Source organism: Trachypithecus francoisi, unplaced genomic scaffold (assembly GCF_009764315.1).
Source record: "Trachypithecus francoisi isolate TF-2019V2 unplaced genomic scaffold, Tfra_2.0 Lachesis_group9, whole genome shotgun sequence".
NCBI lineage: Eukaryota > Metazoa > Chordata > Mammalia > Primates > Cercopithecidae > Trachypithecus > Trachypithecus francoisi.
In genome coordinates this window covers 32,461,430-32,482,848 of record NW_022681474.1, presented here as the reverse complement: position 1 = coordinate 32,482,848, position 21,419 = coordinate 32,461,430, and the positions used below count along the sequence as shown (strand labels likewise).

The following is a 21,419-nucleotide window of genomic DNA, read 5'->3' as shown; positions in this document are numbered from 1 at the left end:
GATATGGTTTGGCTCTGTGTCCCCACCCAAACCTCACCTTGGGTTGTAATAGTCCTGTGTTGTGGGAGAGACCCAGTGGGAGGTAATTGAATCATGGGGGCAGGTTTTTCCCATGCTGTTCTCGTGATAGTGAATACGTCTCATGAGATCTGATGGTTTTATAAAGGGGAGTTCTCCTGCACATGCCCTCTTGCCTGCTGCCACGAAAGACGTGTGTTTGCTTCTCCGTTGCCTTCCACCATGACTGTGATGCTCCCACCATGATTGTGATGCCTCCCCAGCCATGTGAAACTGTGAGTCCATTAAACCTCTTTCCTTAATAAATTACCCAGTCTTGGGTATGTCTTTATTAGCAGCATGGGAACAGATGAATACACCCTCTTTCCTGTTTGTTAATTCTATTCCCAGATCTTTAGAAAAACTTTCCACCTTTCTGCTTGCCCCTCTCACCACATCCCCAGCCTCACCACCATCTTCTCTTCCCATCTTTTCATTCTGCTTCTTCATTTGAAATGATTTGAGTCATGCCAGGAAAACATTAAAGCAGGGCTAGGGATACATCAGTACTGAGGAAAGACGGAAGCCAAACATTTTGAAATGAGGATGTTAGGATAAAGAGCAGGGTCAAGAAACCACAAGCATCTTGAAATTGTGAAGTCATCTTCTCTAGAATCTCCAGTATTTCAATCCCATTACATTCCCCTAATCGAATCTGCCTTTGCCAGCCTTTCTGCTAAAATACAATTTCTTATTAAACTTGATTTGGTTTGGTTTAGCTTAGTTCCTAGCATTGAATCAGCGTTGTTTTCTGATTTACTGCAACTCTTCTCTGTTTTTTTTTTTTTGCAACTCTGCGGCACTTAGATACATTATAAAACTTCCATGGGGTTGACCCAGAAACCCAACAATACGATATTGTTCTATGGGAAAACACATCCTAATATCAATTCACTGGCTGATAAATGTTCTAGCAGGAATACTTGGCTCCCTAGGTGTCTGCACCATGCTGGGCACATAGGTGCTCCACCCCAGCACAAAGTTATTTCATTGAGTTGGCAAATTGAGGAGAAACAGGAATTCTATAAGTCACTGAAGCAATCCATCATTGAATGATGCTTTTTTGACAAGAAGTAATATCACTGCTGTTAATAACTGTGACTCTCCGGGAAAAAAAAAGAAAAAAAAAAAAAAACTTCTGCATTTCCTTTTTTATCTTTTAAATTTTGTTGAATCCTATTTCCCCAGTCTTTGTGTCTCCCCCTAGCCACAACCCACTTGTCCTTCAAAGTCTTCCCTGGTGGCTCCAACCCAAATAGCAGTAGCAGTGCAAGTGCTACTGGTAGTAGCTACTATTTTCTCTCTCTTTCTTTCTTTCTTTTCTTTCTTTCTTTCTTTCTTTCTTTCTTTCTTTCTTTCTTTCTTTCTTTCTTTCTTTTTCTTTCCTTCCTTCCTTCCTTCCTTCCTTCCTTCCTTCCTCCCTCCCTCCCTCCCTTCCTCTTTCTCTCTTTCTCTCTTTCTTTCTTTCCTTTTTTTTTTTTCTTTTTTTTTGAGATGGAGTCTTGCTCTGTCACCCAGGCTGGAGTGCAGTGGCTGGATCTCAGCTCACTGCAAGCTCCGCCTCCCGAGTTTACGCCATTCTCCTGCCTCAGCCCCCCCGAGTAGCTGGGACTACAGATGCCCACCACCTCGCCTGGCTAGTTTTTTGTATTGTTTAGTAGAGACGGGGTTTCACAGGGTTAGCCAGGATGGTCTCGATCTCCTGACCTTGTGATCCGCCCGTCTCGGCCTCCCAAAGTGCTGGGATTACAGGCTTGAGCCACCGCGCCCGGCCTTCCTTTTTTTTTCTTGAGACAATCTCACTGTATTGCCCAGGCTAGAGTGCAGTGGCACAATCCTGGCTCACTGCAACCTCCACCTCCCAGGTTCATGTGATTCTCGTGCCTCAGCATCCCTAGTAGCTGGGATTACAGGCACCTGCCACCACTCCCGGCTAATTCTGTATTTTTAGTAGAGATGGGGTTTCACCATATTACCCAGACTGGTCTCAAACTCCTGACCTCAGGTGATCTGCCTGCCTTGGCCTCCCAAAGTGCTGGATTACAGGCTTGAGCCACCGCGCCCGGCCTTCCTTTTTTTTTCTTGAGACAATCTCACTGTATTGCCCAGGCTAGAGTGCAGTGGCACAATCCTGGCTCACTGCAACCTCCACCTCCCAGGTTCATGTGATTCTCGTGCCTCAGCATCCCTAGTAGCTGGGATTACAGGCACCTGCCACCACTCCCGGCTAATTCTGTATTTTTAGTAGAGATGGGGTTTCACCATATTACCCAGACTGGTCTCAAACTCCTGACCTCAGGTGATCTGCCTGCCTTGGCCTCCCAAAGTGCTGGGATTACAGGCGTGAGCCACCATGCCTGGCCACCATTTTCTTCACTGTTACATGTACCTGAACTAAGTGATAAGAAGGCATCATCTCATTGAATTTTCATGACTCTCCTATGAGATGCAAACCATCATTACCCCACTTTGTTAGAGAGGAAAGTGAGGCTAACAGAAGTAAAGTATCACACCTAGAAAGTAGCAGAGAAGCCAAGCCCAGGACCCGAGCTACCTGGCTCTCGAGTCCCTGATCACACTGCCTGCTCTCATCACCACCATCTGGTTTCCTCCCATGCACTCCTGATAATGCACAATACAACACTCAATTACATTGTTCATTATTTTCCAGCAATAGTGTGTTTAGCTTTTATGCTCTGTTAGATTATATGTTGCTACTAACCATGAGGAACATACGATTCAAGAGAACAAAGAAACGACCTTGCTCTGGTGGTTCAGAGCAAGGGTCTTGGGCTAGATTCTGCAGCTTGCCATCTGTGTCCTTCCCTGAGCCCGTTCCTCATTTGTAAAGTGGTGCCCACATCATCAAACTGTGATGAGGATTAAAAGAAATAGTGCATAGGAAGGGCTCAGACATGGTGATAGAGCCAAAAACGTTAGTTATTGGTGTTTTGACAGCAAATACAGTCCTAAAATCATGATGTGGCTAAGTAGTTTTCTGAAAACTCATTTGGCAAGGTCACCAGTCCGCTATGCCATCCATGTTTTGTCTAGGTGGATTTAACTAATATTCCCTGTCTCTCCCCAATGCATCAGCAATATTTCACATTTTTTGTCTTCTGTCTGCCTTCCAAAATTATGAAAACGTTTGCCCTGAGCAGACCCAGGCAGCAGTCTAATCTTTCTGCCCCTCCCCGCTGTAACAGAAACATGGAGTGGGTTTGGTGTCAGGAAATGTTCATTCTGGTCTGAACTCTCCCACTGACCTCCTCCTATCTCCCCTCCTACCTCTGCCCTGTAGGCAAATCCTACTCCTGGCATTGGTTTCCTCCTCTGCCACAGGAGAGGACGGGCCAGCTGATCTGAAGGTGGCTTCCAGCGCATTAGTTGACTCGAAGACTTTTTTTTAAAAGAAGTAAATCCCAAGCTGTTGTCACCATCACTGTTTCCTTCTCTTCATAATATCAATGTGTTATGTGGGTGCGTTTGTGTGTGTGTGTGTGTGTGTGTGTGTGTAGCTGTACTGTGTTCCTGCGTATGTATGTATATGTGTCAGTGTGTTTGGCTCCATCTGTGTGTGACTGTGTATGGGTGTGTTTGTGTGCACTTGTGTCTGACTGTATATGAGTGTGTCTGTGTGCAGTTGTCTGTGACTGTGTGTTTGTGTGCATCTGTGTGTCCTGTATCTGTGTTTGTGTGTGCCTGTTTCCTGTGAGTGTGTTTGTGTGCATCTGTGTGTGGGTGTATACGAGTGTGTTTGCATACATATTTGTGTGTTTTTGTGTAACTGAGAGTGTATATGAATATGTTTGCTTTGTGTGTATCTGTGAGAGTGTGTGTGTCTTTGGACATTTCCACAGGGTTGACGTGGCCCAAACCCAAGTGACAAGAAAAGAGGGAAGGGTGGTCAGCCCACTTATGCCTTCCGCGTGACACACGCGGGCGGACCCCCGAAAGCCTAGGAAGATCCTGGCCTGGATACAGCCCTCAGCGCAGAGGAGGCAGCCCCGGGCGGTGGGCGGGGCGGATCCCGGCGGTGGGCGGGGCGGGCCCGGGCGGTGGGCGGGGCGGACGGCGGTGCTCCGGGCATGCTCGGCCTCGGCGGCTGCAGGCGGGGCGGGTCGCGCTGGTCCCCGGCCGGCCGGATCGGCGGCGGCGGCGCGAGGCGGCATGAGGGAGCCGCTCGGTAAGTCCCAGCGTCTAACCCTCCTGGCTCCCACCGTCCATTAGGGCCGCTCCCACGGCGCTTCGCTGGCCTCACCCACAGCCTCCCGCACTCCCCCCAACTTCTCAAGCTGGGACGTCGCTCCGGTCCCAGCCACCCCGGCGGTGGGGGGTGTCCGCACCCGCAGTCGCAGCCCAGCCTGGGCCCCCCGCGCGGTGCAAGGCCCCGCAGCCTCGGGGTGGAGGGCGCCTGCCAGCCCGGGAGGGGTGTCCCCTCCCCTCAGGTGCCCTGCTCTGGGCGCGGGAGTCCCGGGGCGGGCACCGCGGGCCGCGGCTGGCGTTAGCGCTCGCGTCGCCCCTCGGCGCGCGGAAGGCCTGGGGGGCCGGGGTCACTCACTTCCCTCTCGAAGTCGCCCTCCCCAGCCTGTGTCCAACCCCTCCCGCGCCCCCGCGCCCCGACCTCGCGGACCTCACCCCGGAGCTGACAGCCGCCGCGCTGGGTCCCCGAGGTCCCAGTTCCCACGCTGCCCGGGCAGTCTGGACTGCCCGGGACGGTGGGGGCTCCTGCGGCGGCCCCGCTCCGGCTCCTGCTCCTGCTCCCGCTCCCGCTCCGGTCTCTGCGCGGTCTGCGCTGGGGATTAGGGTGCTAATCGCGGCTGCCTCCCAGCGAGTGCGGCTCTGGGCTGCGCGTGGGGTGGAAGAAGGGCAGGAGCCCTGCCTAAGAGTGCTGTAAATCCCGTTAATCAGCTCATTTATGGGATCTGGAGCCCGCCCACCCAGGGTGTCTGCGCTCAGATCTCCGCGGGCACCCTCTGTTTCCCCCATCTCCAGTCGGGGTCCGTTCACCCCCAAAACGCCAGGGTTTACCTCGATGCCCTGGCCACAGTGGGGCCCAGCACTAGCAGCTAAAAGGGCCCCTCTCGCTTGCTATCAAGAAGCGGAGCGCCTGGGATTCTTTTGGACGTTTGTAAAGAAGCTGTGATTTCACTACTGAAGAAAAAAATAAAAACGAGAACTTTAGGCCAGCGCTACCTGGGCATGCCCTGGTGTTTGGTCATCCACGCGCTTCAGAAGTAGAGGCCTTGGTGAAATTAGCTTGGGCACATCACCTCCCCACACCCACACCCACTCGCCCACCCCCGCACTCACTCCACCCGCCTCCGGTGTCCTCATCCCCTCCCCAAATCCAGTAGCTTGGTCTTAGTCTTGGGGAGAGGGGTGGGGCGGTGCAGAGACCACACAACTCCCAGGGTTTCCTGTCCTGACAGTTTAATGTGATGTTTCTCCCACAACTTGTTTTCCTTCTCTGGTCTTTTGTCTTTTCAGATTTACAAGGAATAGACATCCCAGAGATTGAGGACTAGGGTTGCAAAATACAGAGATTTGGGGGAAGGGGCCTGACGGGTAGGATTCAGGCAGCCAGAAATGCTCTGGCAAAGAAAGGCAGTCTGCATGGTGTAAACTGAGGGTCATGGGCTTTACAGGTAAAACTTTGGGAATGTCAGTTCATTTTAGAATTTTAAGACCACCCAGCAAAGCAAGAATGCATACAGGCTTTTTTGGAAATCATATGCAGATTCTATTTCATGGGACTTGTGTTGGTTTTCGTGTGAAATTGGGAGTTTGGTAAAGTCGTTTGGTTTTCCATAAGGTTCTGTGGATTGGGACTTAATTATTTACCTTGACATTAGGTGTCTGATTCTTAGTCACCAGCTTAACAAGCTTCCTAAAGTCTCTAAGTGTCACTCTGGGCATGCAGCATGTAGGAAACTGTTAGTCCGCCTGGAGTGGGCGAGCAAATATTTGTTGAACAGAGGCCTTTAATCTGCTGGGCCTTCCTCCTGTAAAACTTCACCCTTTGCTGCAGAGACTGGAAGGTCAGGCCCTTGGCAGGCCCAGGAGAATTAGGGGATTTGGGTGGGTGGAGAAAGCCTGTTTCAGGAAAAAAGAAGTTTGGCCTGAGTGTCCACATGCTCTGGACAACTTGACAGAGTCATCAGGGTTATCTAATAACTCATCTGAGTGGTCACAGATTCCAGAAGCCTGTGATCTATTGTTCGGCAGCTATAAAATGTAACAGGGTTGGAGGTATACAAGGAAAATAAATAAGGGCCAGTTTTTTCACTTAAAAAAAGTAAATATGAAAAGATTATTGTAGTCTAATTTTTAACATGCAATTTAAAAATAAATCCTAGAAATGTTATCAGTACAAAAAGCCCAGAAGTCTGTGGCTCCCCCAAGTTCTCACTGGCCAGTTTGGGAGGACAGTAAACACCAATCATCCTTAGGAGTCCGGAGTTTTTCTTTTAATGAGCTTGGCGAAACTCCATGCTAATTAATCTGGAGAGAGTTTAGAACACAGAGCGTTGGAGTGAAACAATTGTTCTATTGTGGTTTTTATTTTGATAAGCAAAGACTCAGTCTCTGAAGTCCTCTGGGCCTATTGCTGAACCCATTACTGCAGTTTACTTGGGTTTTTAACAGATGTTGTTTTTACCCCTTTGGATGAGAAGGGTTATCTCTCTCATTAAAACCTTGCTCTTGTGCTTTGTTTCAAGGGCCTGCTGATTGAAGGAATGTTGAGGTCCACTGACTTACAAATGCCAGCAGCCCAGGGAGGGGAGAGGTTGGGCTTTGATATATTCTTTAAACACTAAATGGTGTTTAGAAAAATACAGGAACCGCTCCCCCAGATACTAAAACCTCAGTTATCTTGATTTGAATTGAAGGTGTCTTGTTAAAAATTTGGATTATCTAGAACTAAATATCTTTCCCAACAACTTTCTATACATACGCTTGGGAATAGCCTGGCTAAATAAATAGCCCGGCAGATTTATTATCAGATTGTGAAGTATTCTTATAGTTTTGTGCTTATTGGTTATCTTTATAGTTTACCTGTAAAGCTTGTTTTTTCTGTATGTAAATGAAAGAATTTAGATACTGTTAGGAAGAAGCACCAAGATATATTCCAAAGAAGGAAAGAAAAAAAAAAAAAAAAAAACAAGCAACTTGTCTGTGTAGGAAGAATAGTTGGAGAAACAGAAACCAGATTGTTGCTACTGGTTATCTCTTGGCACAGTGGAGTTACTAGGAACTTTTCCTTTTTACTTAAGCACTGAATTTTGCAGTGTTTACTTTTGAAATCACTTTACATGGCTTTTGTACATAGAAAATAAATAAAAATGTAAAGATTATATGAAATAATTTAAGTCGAACATTTTGATAAAGACTTGGTTTTTTTTTATTCTGAAGATATTTAAAAACAAAACCAAAAGTAGGGTAAGTTTAATGGAATATTTAAGGTATCTTTACACGTGGAGCTTGACATCTATGATGATAAGGGAATAAAATTCTATCCTATGATAATGTTTTACAGCTATTTTTGCAAACAGCCAAAAATTCCAAAAGATTTAAAAATCTTATCCAGTTTGAGTCCTTTCTTAATGACGTCTAATCTTTCAGAAATGTTCATGAAGTACTTAGGGTCTCATAAAAAATATTGCTAGCCAAAGCCATAATTGTGTGACACAGAATTTAGAGATGAAAGAGAAGACAGGAGAAAGAGTGTGTGTTTAAGTGCATGTGTATGTGTATTCACATTAGTTGTGGAAAGAAAAGAAAAGAGGAGTCAGAAGAGATAATAGGAAAAAAATTCAGTGCATAATATTGGGGACATTTTTCTTTTTCTTTCTCTTTTTCTGAACAAATGCCTTAATACCAATCCACCCCAGCGAGATTAACGTTCTGAGATCCTTTTGATCTTAGACCCAAGTTTTCCAACTCATTTGTTTTTTTGTCACCTTAAAGAAAGCTAAGGTTGTCCTCCTAAAATGATTACTTCACAGATTAAATATGACTTTTTACATCTTGTGAGATTTTAACAACTTGAGTGCCTTGGCAGAATTGGTCATCACACGTGTGGCATGGTAACAGCAGTCTGTGAGAACTTGGTGTCCCAGGACTTCAACTGGAACTGTTGCATTATTTAATAATTAAGACTGGAAAGGGAAATAGCAATTCTATTGTTCATAGGAAAATACACAATTCTACCCTTAGGAAAAAATCTGTGGAAAGCATTAAAAACCTACGTGTCAGTTAGCAACATACTCCATTCTGGTTTGTTTTATGTCTTGGTGATTTACCTCTTGTTTAAAGAAAGTACTTTGTTATATATTAATCATAGCATTAGACCTAAATGTTGTCAGTTGAAAAGATATTTACACTGAACTGCCAACAATTTGAAGGACCAATTACATCTTAAGCATGGAATGTCAGTGAATACAACTGAAAAGTTTTAGGTCTTTTAGAGGAGTAACAATGTCTAATTAAGACCTTTTTACAATGCTGGTTGTAACCTTGTATTAGATTTCTTCTGCAGCACATGTTATTTTGGCTTCCTGAAAACAGGTTAAGAGTCTCTCTGGCAGATAAGGCACATGTACCATATACTAGAGCCTTATGTAATTTACTATTCATTTATTCTTTTCTTTTCTTCAATGTTTCTTTTATTGTCATTGAGTCTTCCAATTACATAACATATTTTTAAAGATGCATTTTCCTAATCTAACCTAAGCAGCATTTCGTTTATGAAAGTGTTTTTCGGATGATGAAATAGTTATATATAACTTAAGTTATGTAATATGTTAGTAATATATTAAGTTATGAATAATGATGATTGATGATGAAACAATATTGTTATATTAACATTATATAATAATGTGTATATTATGTATGTTGTTACATATACTTAAGTTAATATTAATTATATAAAGTTAATATTAAGTATAGTAAGTATATGAAATTGCCAATATTTGACTATTTTTGACATGCAAAATGACAATTTCATATGATTGGACCTAATACATTTCATGACAGAATATCATAAGATTCAGTAAAGTATAAATCAAGAAAGTTTTTAAAAACTCAGAGTCCAGCTGGGCGCGGTGGCTCACGCCTGTAATCCCAGCACTTTGGGAGGCCGAGGTGGGCAGATCACAAGGTCAGGAGATTGAGACCATCCTGGCTAACACGGTGAAACCCCGTCTCTAATAAAAATACAAAAAATTTAGCTGGGCGTGGTGGCGGGCACCCATAGTCCCAGCTACTCGGGAGGCTGAGGTAGGAGAATGGCATGAACCCAGGAGGTGGAGCTTGCAGTGAGCCGAGATCGCGCCAGTGCACTCCAGCCTGGACGACAAAGCAAGACTCCATCTCAAAAAAAAAAAAAAAAGCAAACAAAACTCAGAGTCCAATACCTCTGCTGATATTTTGGTATGTTTCCTTTCAGTGTTTTTTCCCCTTTCAAGTACATATGTATATAAACAAATTTGGTATGACATTGAATATAGGGTTCTGTATCCTGTCTTTATTATTTAGTATGGTATGACAAGCATTTCCCTGTGCTGTTGTATACCTGAAAACATAATTTTATGCATGTGTATACATATTATAGTCCACCATATGAATGCAGAATTTTTTTTTTTTTTTTTCTGAGATGGAGTCTGATTGTCGCCCAGGATGAGGTGCAATGGCAAGATCTCCGCTCACTGCAAGCTCCGCCTCCCAAGTTCGAGCGATTCTCCCACCTCAGCCTCCTGAGTAGCTGGGACTACAGGCGCATGCCACCACACCTGACTAAGTTTTCTTGTCTTTTTAGTAGAGACGGAGTTTAACTGCATTGACCAGGCTGATCTCGAACTCCTGACCTTGGGTGATCTGCCCACCTCAGCCTCCCAAAGTGGTGGGATTACAAGTGTGAGCCACTGCACCTGGCCCAGAAGTTTTTTTTCTTCTTTTTTTTTTTTTTTTACTAAATTAGATATTTAGTCTAATTTTGTTATTATAATTAAAACTTGGATAAACATCCTTATATAAAACTATGTGTATCTCTGATTATTTCATTAGGATGAATCCTAAGAAGTGAGATTATTTCATAGGGTTTCAGATGTTTAAATATTTTGTTACATGTTAATAATTTTTCTTCTTTCTTTTTTTTTTTTTTTTTGAGACAGAGTATCTGCTCTGTCACCCAGGCTGGAGTATGGTGGCACAATCTCCGCTCACTGCAATTTCTGCCTCGGTTTCAAAGGATCCTGCCACCTCAGCCTGCTAGGTACCTAGGACCACAGGTGAGCGCCACCATGCATGGCTAATTTTTTGTATTTTTAGTAGAGATGGGGTTTCACCATGTTGGCCAGGCTGGTCTCGAACTCCTGACCTCAAGTGATACGCCTGCCTTAGCCTCCCAAAGTGCTGGGATCAAAGGTGTGAGACAGCAAATCTGGCTAATCACTTTTAAGAAGGGAAATACTCATTTTCATTTACATATAGCCTGCACCTCCCACCCCCCCGCCATTTATACACACACAAACAGGAGAACCCTTGTAGCTCCTCATGCCCTTACCAACAATAAGCATTGCTTTTTAAAAGCTTTAATCTCATAAGTGAATAATGGCATTTTGGTTTAATTTGCACTTCTTTGATTACAGGTGAGGATGACCATGCTTTTCATCTTTTTAATAGTATATTTGTCTCTCTTTTTAAAGTTAATTTTTAGCTTGTGTTCTAGGCCAATTTTAAAAAGGAAAAAAAGCTCTGGTTGATTTCATGAGCTCCTTAATGTTTTGTTTCCTTTCACTGTCTTGAGCGTTGTAACTGTAAATATGAGAATTAAAATGTTCATTTTTATAAATGGAAAGGGAGAAGATGGTACCTGTTAAATGGCATTCATTCGCCAGTCTCAACCTTTAGTGATGAGAGGATCCATAATTGAAATAATACCATGTAGACCATAGCATTGCAAGAGAGGGTGCTGATGGGGTCTTATTTGTCTTTATATTCTTCAGCCCAGTGCCTGGCACTTCCAATGTAAAACAAGTGCCCTGATGAATTTACATTGGCGTAAGTGTGAAGCACCCGCACTCTGGGATGGAGAATTGCTGGATGTTTCGCTCCTGGCCTGCCTACCCCAACACACTCCTTTCCTCAGTGGGTGGCTATTTATCTCTGCTCTCTTGGGTGGCCTCTGCATAGGTGCTAATAAGGCCAAGGTCAGAGGTTCTGTCTTCAGATGACCTATTTAGCCCTGCCTGTGTCATGGCCACAAGCTGTACTCTTTTTTCCTGGGGCAGCTGACTTCGATGCCTGCTGCTCATCACAGGCAAGAATAGGCTAGAGAAAGGGGGCTGCTCCCTAAAGCCAGAAGGACTCTAAAGAACCTCTAGTTCAGCCTTCTCATTTTACTCTTTCAGGAGAAGACTGAGACCCAAAGGGTTCTCTCCTTTCCTCCTGTGCAGTGACTCAGGCTTGATTCAGCTCACAGATAAATACCATGCACCACTGAGAAACAGACACTCATCCCAATAGCAAAGCGGGAGGTAACCCAGCTCCATGCCCAATGTCAGTGGATGGTTAACAGCAACTTCCTAATTTTATAATCCCTTCCATTTGAATAGACACCATAGAACTAATATTTAAAGAACTTTGAAAAGGTGCCATGCAATAAGATCGCTGCACAAGTGGTTTTATTCAGGTTCTTTGGAAGGACACATAATTAATCTTTGATGAAAATCCACTTGATGATGATTTGGGGAAAAGAGAATTTTGTGAGACTAGGTTGGTTAAATCAAAATCAAATGAGCTGTCATCTTCTCAAACCAACAATTATTTCCAGTTTCTATATTTCTATTAATGGAATGATCATTATCCTCGTCACTGAGGCTAAAATCCATTGTACTTCTTCTCCTGAAAATTACTCTTATTATTCCTTTTTTTTCTTATCCCCTCTGCCAGCCCCCCGTGCATGTTACAATAGAAAGGACTTGTAACTACAGGTCCCCCATCTGTTCTCGCTCTATCCACTTTAGTCCTCTGCTTTCCTGCCAGATTTCCCTTGCCCAAACCCATTTGTGGTTTGCTGTTGTCTACTCAAATTAAGTCCAAATTCTATTAATGTTGCAGATAAGAATGGCTATTTCTATATAGGACTTTTTTTTTCTTTAAGAATTTTTTTTTTAAGTTACTCATCTCCCACTTATTATATATGCATTTTAGTTTCATACAGCATGCTTTATGATAGCCCCATGTTATTTATGAAAAGCTCAAAACCCCAAATGATGAAAGAGGTCTCTTAAGGTCACAAGGCAATTGCATGGTGTATTCGAGAATGAATCATATTACTGAGCATTTAAACATTAACACCAGCATTGCCATCAAGACATTATAGTCAAGTGAGGCATCAACTCGTGTGTGTGTGTGTGTGTGTGCGTGCGTGTATGTGTGTTTGTGTGTGGTGTGTGAGAAGAGTCATCTAGAAGAGCCATCCTGCTCCTAGAGAATAAAGGAGAATTTTTTTCCTTTTAAATACATGAATTTTAATGCCATTATGCCTTCTATCTTTCCTTATTTATGTTTATGGATTATTTGGTAAATTAGGAAACTTTTTTGATGTTAAGGAAGAAAATATAGATGGGTGAACCTAAATTAGTAGCCTGAACTTTGAAGCTAGACAGATGTAGTTCAAACCTTGGATCTAACACAAGCTGTGTAACCTTGGACTGTCAGCCTCAGTTTTCTTGTGAAAATGGAGACGTTTCTGTCTATATCAAGAAGTTTACTGGAAGCATAGAATGAATGAAAGTGTGCCAGTACAGAATCTAGCACATTACGGATGGTCATTAATAGTTGATGTTATTAGATTTCATGTGTGCTGCAATCCTGGGTTTATAGTTTAGGTTTTTCCTTGGAGTTTGTAGAGGAAGAGTTTATTGGGCTGCAGGGGAGGGAAGAATCAATTAACTACGATTGAAAGATATTCTTACTAAATATAATTACCATGCAAACACATAGCCATATTGGACCAACCTATCCAGCCCCAGGAAGAAAATGCCCCACATCTGTGTTTTGTGAGGGTTATGTCTTCTCTGCCATTCTGACAAATGGACTGTAGCACAACCAGCTGTGTGCTGCACATGCCTGTTCCTCAGTGTGTTTGGTGGCCACTTGGAGTACAGTGCAATTTGCTTTTATTTTAAAGAGCCCAGCAGAGTGAGAGATAGAAACTGAGTGTCATGAGACCTAATGCTAACTTTAACTGTGATGCTGACCCTGTGTGTGATGTTGAACCAGTGAGCCTGGGGACTTTGTTCTAGGTTGCCAGGATTCTGTTACTAAGCCATTAATTTCTTTCTTTCTTTCCCTTTCTTTCCTTCCTTTCCTTCCTTCCTTCCTTCCTTCCTTCCTTCCTTCCTTCCTTCCTTCCTTCCTTTCTTTCTGACAGCATCTTGCTTTGTCACTCAAGCTGGAGTACAGTGGCATGATCTCGGCTCATGGCCACCTCCGCCTTCCGGGTTCAAGCGATTGTCCTCCTTCAGGCTCTTGAGTAACTGGGATTACCGGTGTTTGCCATCATGCCTGGCTAGTTTTTGTATTTTTAGTAGAGACGGGGTCTCACCATGTTGTCCAGGCTTGTCTCAAACTCCTGGCCTCAAGTGATTCACCCACTTAGCCTCCTAAAGTGCTGGGATTACACTGTGCCCAGCCTCATTTCTTTGCCCTTGGGATAATTCTACTCAAAATCTATTTTAAATGCCAGTTCCCCTTCTCATACACATACACATGCTCTTTGCCTAATGAACTCCTAACCATTCTTCAAAACCTAGCTCAAACAGTTCTGTCTCTCATTTGTGCATTTTCTCAACAAGTATTTATTGAGTGCATACTGTGTGCAAGTTGCTGGGGATAAAGCGTCAAACAAACCAGAGACCCTGCCCTAAAGCCTGACTCTGTGTTCCTGAAGCCCTTTGCTTGTGATGGGATCTCATTCCTTTATAATCCCTCACATGGTGGAACTTGCTCTGTTGAGTTGAAGAACAAACTCTTGCTTCTCTGGTCCTTCCTTGTCTGTTGAAGCAAATGACCCAAGTTGTACAACCCCCCGAAAGACATGCAGTAGGAGTGTCAGGAGTGGCAGAGTTGCTATGGAGATTTTTCTACTAGTACAGTAGCTGCCAGAGCTTGTCAGCTTCCATAAAATGTAAGGACATAATGGAAAATTATCAACTTCCAAAGTTTGATACTCTCCATGCTGACAGACGAGACTTTCCCTACTGTAATCTAGCAGGTGATGAAGAGTGAGGACAGGCACAGCAGAATTGTGCAACGGACACAAGTAAGAGCTCCCAGTGACAGGAAGCACATGCTGCAGGCACCTTCCTTTCACCTGCACATGGACCAGCAGGCGTTTCCTGGCCATTGTTCGCCATGGCTGCAGCAACTCTATTTCCGTCCACCAGCAAAGTGGGGCTGGAGCTGGCTGAGCTTTCTGGTGGGGCTGGCTTTTGTGGCTTTTGTGTGCCTCTCACCCAGGCCAGCATTACCATCAGCCCTCGTGGAAGCAGTGGTGGGTGGATCCGGCTGACCAATCTGTCTTACGCCTTATCATCAAAGGGAAGACTTAGGAGGAAAGATGTTCTCATGTAGGAGTAAGCAGGGCGTCTCTACCTCTTTTGCTCTCAGGTAGCTTTCTGCCCATTTTTATTCTTTGTGGGTCCTCTCATTTTGTGCAGCTTACACTGGAGGAAGTTGCTGCTGTTGATTCAGGTACTATAGCAGGATTTGGGTGTGGACATCCTTGGCTGAGAGATGCAAAAACTTTTCCCCAAGATCTACTAGAAAGAAATTTGATTCATAAAAGTTTAATAAGGAGGCCGGGTGTGGTGGCTCATGCCTGTAATCCCAACACTTTGGAAGGCAGAGGTGGGTGGATTACCTGAGTTCAGGAGTTCGAGACCAGCCTGGCCAACAGGGTGAAACCCTGTCTCTATGAAAAATACAAAAAATTAGCCAGGCGTGGTGGCGCATGCCTGTATTCTCAGCAACTCGAGAGGCTGAGGCAGGAGAATCGCTTGAACCCAGGAGACGGAGGTTGCAGGGTGTTGAGATCATGCCACTGCACTCCAGCCTGGGCAACAAGAGTGAAACTCTATCTCAAAAAAAAAAAAAAAAAACTTTCATAAGGAAAAGAGAACTTTGGTATTGTGTAGTGAGTTGGGTGTGTATGATTGATCAGTGTGTTGTTTGTTTTCTCATCATGAACCTAAAGAGTTAAAATCTATTTTTGGTTGCTAGTTGACTGCCATGGAGGGGCTGCCCTGGCAGTTGCTGCTTCAGTCGCTTCCGCTGAAGCATATCATGACTGTGTTGATTAAAGATCTCACTCTCTCGTACAGCAAAGGTATGTCTACAGGATGAAAGCAGGGGCATGTCCTAAGATTAAGCTGAATATTGGTAGTTTCTCTTTTTAGAAACATGAAGGAGTCATTGCAGCTCCCAGATCTGTATTTTTTTTTGTCCACACTCTTTCCGCCTGCTCTTTGTAGGTGAGTGGGACAAGGGGAAGGTGGACAGTGTTGATGTCACTGCTTAAGCGCCATGCCACATGCTCTTCTACCAGAGGCAGCCATCCAAGGGTGAGGTCCTCAGGGTTCTACCACGTCCTCTAGAGCCAGAGCCACACCCACTTTCTACGTGAATAGAATGGAGAGCAATTTCAGGCAGAGCCATCCCTGTGTCTCCTCTTTCTGTGCAGGTTCTGTGTTGTGTCCATCGCTGTGGCCTGGTTTGGTGGGGGGACCACGGGAGGAGGAGGTGTAAGACTGACCCCCAGGGAGACCTGGTCACAAATAGAGCTCTCTGTTGTTCTGCAGTGCTGGGTCCTGCCACCACCATGGTTCCAGCGGTTGAGCTTTGCTGAAGCCTGAGCATCATGTACAGTGTAGAAGACCTCCTGATCTCTCATGGATACAAACTGTCCAGAGGCCTCCCGGCACCGCGTGAGGATAACCCCAAGGGGCGCCAGGCAGCGAGGACTGGGACACGAGCAGCCCAGGGCCTGCAGAATGGGCATGAGGATGGCCCTGCGGCGCTCGCACCTCGTAAGACGTCCGCGGCGAAAGGACACGTGAGTGACTCCGAAAGCCGCCGCAGCACACCGAGAGGCCCTGGGGAGCCCCAGAGCACTTCTGCTTCCAGAACCTCAGAGGCGGGGTAAGTTTCACTGTGAACGCACCATTCTTTTTTGACTCAGGAGTTAGCAGTGGGTGATGTGTAGGCAAACTCTTTCAACTCTATATTTGGCTGGGGCCAATGAGGGATAAATGGTATTAGACACAAGAACACTTTTTTTTTGTTTTGTTTTGTTTTTGAGACCGAGTCTTGCTCTGTTGCCCAGGTTGGAGTGCAGTGGCACAATCTCGGCTCACTGCAACCACCTCCAGAGTTCAAGTGATTCTCCTGCCTCAGCCTTCTGAGTAGCTGGGATTATAGGCATGTGCCACCACGCCTGGCTAATTTTTGTATTAGTAGAGACAGGGTTTCACCATGTTAGTCAGGCTGGTCTCGAACTCCTGACCTCGTGATCTGCCCGCCTTGGCCTCCCAAAGTGCTGGGATTAGTGAGCCACTGTGCCTGGCTACTTCTTTTTGTTTTTTTTAGAGACAAGGTCTCACTGTGTTGCCCAGGCTGGAGTGCAGTGGTGCAGTCATAACTCACTGTAGCCTTGGCCTCCCGGGCTCAAGTGATTCTCGCACCTCAGCCTCTCGAATAGCTGGGCCAGGTACACACAACCACACCTGGCTAATTTTTATTTTTTGTAGAGACACAGTCTCACTGTGTTGCCCAGGCTGATCTCTAACTCCTGGCCTCATGCAATCCTCCCACCTCAGTCTCCCAGAGCACTGGGATTAGAGGTATGAGCCACCACGCCCAGCCCAAGATCACTTGTTTCCACTGAGATATTCAAGGTGTTCCAGCAGTACTTAGCACAGGGCTTTGCCATCATAGGCCTTCAATAAATAGCAGTGAGTAAACACATTCTATCATGCTAAATGCCATGTGTTAGGACTCTGCTTCTTGGTTCCCTTGTAATCTCTTCATCTTGCCTCAGGAGTCATTTTAGAACTTTATAAAAGCTAGTTCACAACCACGCACCCATTCACAGTATATTTGGCTTTCTTATTGATACAATTCAATATTTTGCAGGTTACAGAGAGTTGAAAAGGGGTCTGTATTCCCCTCAGTTTGTAAGACAAAACCTTTCTTCTGATATATTCATATCATTCCATTGGCTTCTGACCTATCTTTTCCTTGCACACACACTGGCCCTAATGTGGGATCCCATCTGAATACAGCTGCATCTGTGGGTGTTTCCTTACAACAAAAAGAGAGGGCGGGTTGGCTAGGGGAACAGGATGGCTAAAAAAAAAAAGAATTTCGGCAGCTTGCCACAGAGCCAGGCTGGGAGAGGAGCCCTGAAGCCCTCTCCCAGGCAGTTTCCACCTGGAGGAAACCTTTGTCATCCCTTCCTAACACTGCATTTGCCTTTAGTGCTGCACTGGGACCAGGCACAGACTGGGGAGGAAGAGCTGTGAGTCTACAGAGTGTGTTATGTAACTGCATGTCAGCAGTTAGATATGGACGAAGGACATAGACAGAATCAAGGACCTTTCTTTAAGAGAAACAAACACACAAAATGGGCAAGTCTGATGGGAATGAACTCGCCTCCCATGGTTCAAGGTCACCCTTGCAGAGAAAGGACCTTCCTTGTTGGTTGACAGTTTTCAGGCAAAAATCGGAAGGATTTTGTTTTTAGAGTCAGAGCACTTAACACATTTATTGGAGAAAAGCAAAGGTGAGAGCCCTCGTTTTTTGCCCATTGTAGTGAAAGCAGGTTTAAGTTGCCGAGTCAGATTGCTTCTCCAGCGAGGGGCCAGGGGAGTTAGCACTGATGGAGCCAGGCTCAGGGGGAAAAGTCACAATGAAGAAGGGGCTGGAAGCTGTTTCTGTTTCACCTGGTGCTTCAGAACTCACACTTCAGTCAACTACTGTCAAGGCCTTCACTTTCTTGACCCCCATTTTCCAGCACGGAGCTGGAAGAGGGAGCTTATGGGTGAGATGGGTGAGGGTTCAGATAACCTTAATGACTACCACACAAACTGGTGCTTGTTTTTTTTTTTTTTTTTTTTTTTTCCATTTAGTTTTGTGCTGAGTATATCTGTATCTTCCAACCTGGATTTCAAGGTACTGAGACTGTACCTTGTCTCCTATTTCTTTTGTTTCTTGTACAGAGTCTTACAGTAGTGGGCATATATGGTTATTTAATACATGCTCATGAGTTCAATTTATTCTTTCCCCCATTGTAGCAACTGTTGAAAAGCAGAACGGTAGGTTTCTAATGAAGTAAAGACAGGGCTGTGGAATCCCTGCAGATGGACCATGTAGGTTATGTGGGGTCTCCCTCAAATTTGAGGGGCCGGATCAGAGTTGAGCCCCACGGTGGGAGGCAGGAGAACCCCTTTAGAGTTCTGTGTGGGCAGTGTGGCTGCCAACCTCATCCACAACTCGCTCAGGACTTTCTAGCCCCTTGTGTGGTAGCAGGTTCCTGAGGACTATGGTGTAATCAGATCTGCAAGCTGCCTTTCTTTCCGTCCTAAGTGAAGGGCTCAGATAAGTGGCTTTGTGTAGCCCTGGGATGTTTTCATACAGATGACAGGGTTCTCGACAGATCTGGCCTCTTGTCCATGTTGCTGAGATTGGCCGATTCACTTAGGTGATGTAGAGTAGCTTTTGGATTGAAGGTTGGTCCTAGGGTAGAAACAGCAAATGCATACATGTTTGCAAACATCCCTCCCAGTGCCCCAAGCCTCAGAGACTGGCTGCAAGGTTCCCTGGGTTGAAATGACTTTATTTTTTAGGTGCCCAATAGAGAACTGAATATTGGAGGGAAACAGAAAGATAGGCATGAAGGAGAATTGTTTTTCCCCATCAGAAACAAAGTGCTTTGGGAAGAAGTAAATAGGTGTCAATAGTAAACAGCTTAAATTAAAAAAATAATAATGATAAGAGAAGCCAATACTACTATGGCTTATGTGAATTCTGAATCTGATGGATAACTGGTGCTGTCAGATCCCAGTCTTTGGTTACTCAAAAGCGCAGCTGTGGTCTTGCTGTCTCCTCCATCCCACACAGTGACCTCTGCTGGGCTGGTCTCCCGGTCTAGGGGGTGCCTAGAGCCCAGGAGAGCCCTGTCCAACTTGAAGCCATCAGTATGGTTGGGAAGGGTCATGAGGGTTCCTCTTCTGCAGTTGCTTGGTTGAGGGCTGCCTTAACGTGTGTCCCCACACTTTGGGCCAGTCCTCAGCACCCCACGGATGTCCTGGGAAGGACGGAGGTCCAGGTCGTTTGGAAGGGCCCCAGGGACTGATTGAAAATTCGTTTTGTTCTGACAGGACAGTGGCGACCTAGGCATGTTGGCAATGTTACTGTCTTATAACTGAAGAGCATTGCATTCATCCAATGTGTGCTGCTGTTAACAGGCCAGGTAATTTATGATGAATGGAAATGTATCAGTTCACTGTTCTGGAGGCTGGAAAGTCCAAGGTCAAGGTGCTGGTATCTCATGAGGACCTTCTTGCTGTGTCATCTCATGGTGGAAGGTGAGAGGGTGAGAGTGAGATCAAACGAGAGAGGGCTGAACTCATCCTTTTATAAGGGCACCAGTCCCACCCAGGAGGGTGGAACTCTCATGACCTCATCTCCTCTTAAAGGCCTCGCCTCTTAATACTGTGACAATAGCAATTAAATTTCAACAGGAGTTTTAGATGGAATAAACATTTAAACCATAGCAAACACAAAGTCCAGAGGATGTCTGGCCACTCAGTGCAGCAGTAGAGGGAGCCCAGCTTGGGCCACAACTCCCCCACCCACCCTGGGCTGCCAGAGGCCTTGGGGCTGCCACCCTGCAGCAGCGCTGGGCCTGGCTGAGCTCTCTCCAGGTGAGGCCTGTTTTCGTTTGAAAGGAGCACTTGATTCTGTGAGCTCCTGGGGTTACCATCACTGGATGGTCTTTTCTCAGTCCCTTGTCCTCCACCCTCTCCCTGGCATGCATGGACGTGTGACAGCTCCCAGAGCCCAGCTGTGTCCCTTTCCTGTCTGGAGAGGCCTATAAAGACTGCATCCTGACCTGTCTACATGAGATAATGCACATAACACTGCTCTTCTGTGGATGTTGTAAAGGGAGCATACATGGAAGGCAGGATTATCCATCATCTGGAGCTTAGCTGGAATATCAGCATTGTCTAGTAAGAATGGTCAGGACTGTTCCTTACCCTCTAATGATTAGTATTAGTTTAGAACAGAGTTTCTGATTTAAGGACCAGCTCTATCTAGTAAAACTTTTTTTTTGTCTTTTTCCCTTTCTACTCGAGGGACATCTAGTAAAACTTAAAAAAAGAAAAGAAAAGAAACCACAACTATGAAGCTTTGATGAGATTTTCGAGCATTCAGGATACTTGTTTCCTAATGTGCTGAGGGGCTGTTGCTTTGAGCTTTCACTGTTAGCAGATCAAGTAGTACTGAGCATCTAGGACAGGAGAAGAATGACAATTCTGTTGTGAAGAAAGGCAAAGGAGCATGTGAACTAGCTAAAAATCTCTTAGGTGTAAGTAGTGGAGAAGGACCAAGAGTTGGTTCTCCTTGTACATAGTTTATCTAAATTGATGAGTAGACAGTAATTGTTTTTGGAAGCTACATGTTAATGTGTTGGGCCATTGTTCGTATGACTGGTAATTTTACCAGCGTTTAAAGCACAGCAGATGGACTGTGAAGCCTGATTGTGGGATTCCTGGCTCAGGGGCCTTCCTTGCCCCTGGGCTGAAGACTTCCTAGCAGTAGAGTTTCCCTCCTTGGTAGATCCTTTGGGAGGTAGGAAGTGGAACCTACCTGAAAGGAAAGAGAGGGGTTGTTGTAAGGATTCATGGAGAGATTCAGGACCATTCATAGGAAATGGAGAAAGACTGGCTGGCCTCATTATACGTGGAATGAGAAGGTGTCCCCCTGGACTGTGGGTTGTTCCCCTGGGGACTCATTCATCTCTGTCCCCCATTGCCACCCATCTCTGCGTCTCCGGGTACTTGTTTATGCTCCTCTTCCCTTCCCTGACAGCTTCTGCTTCCCCCTACCTCTGGCTGGCAGACTTAGACTCCACCCTTGCTCCTCTTGATGGCTTAGCTTCAGAACCCACTGCTGACAACTACCCACATCCCTTAGTTGAAACTTTTGAAAAAATTGAGTTTTGGACAGCCAGTGGATGCTTGAGTCTGGGTTAGGGTGTCTGCCCCCTCAGATCAGAGGGGAGGGGCTGG

At 45.3% G+C, this 21,419-nt stretch overlaps 1 protein-coding gene across 1 annotated transcript in view; it reads left to right on the top strand.

Moving 5' to 3' along the window:
* The first annotated feature begins 4,147 nt into the window (after positions 1–4,147).
* The window catches only part of JCAD (junctional cadherin 5 associated), a 47,080-nt gene continuing 29,808 nt past the window's right edge, over positions 4,148–21,419 (top strand). The window contains 2 exon segments of the mRNA XM_033208733.1: positions 4,148–4,243; positions 15,927–16,266. Of these exon segments, the coding sequence (XP_033064624.1) occupies positions 15,986–16,266 (281 nt within the window). The 5' untranslated portion in view covers positions 4,148–4,243; positions 15,927–15,985.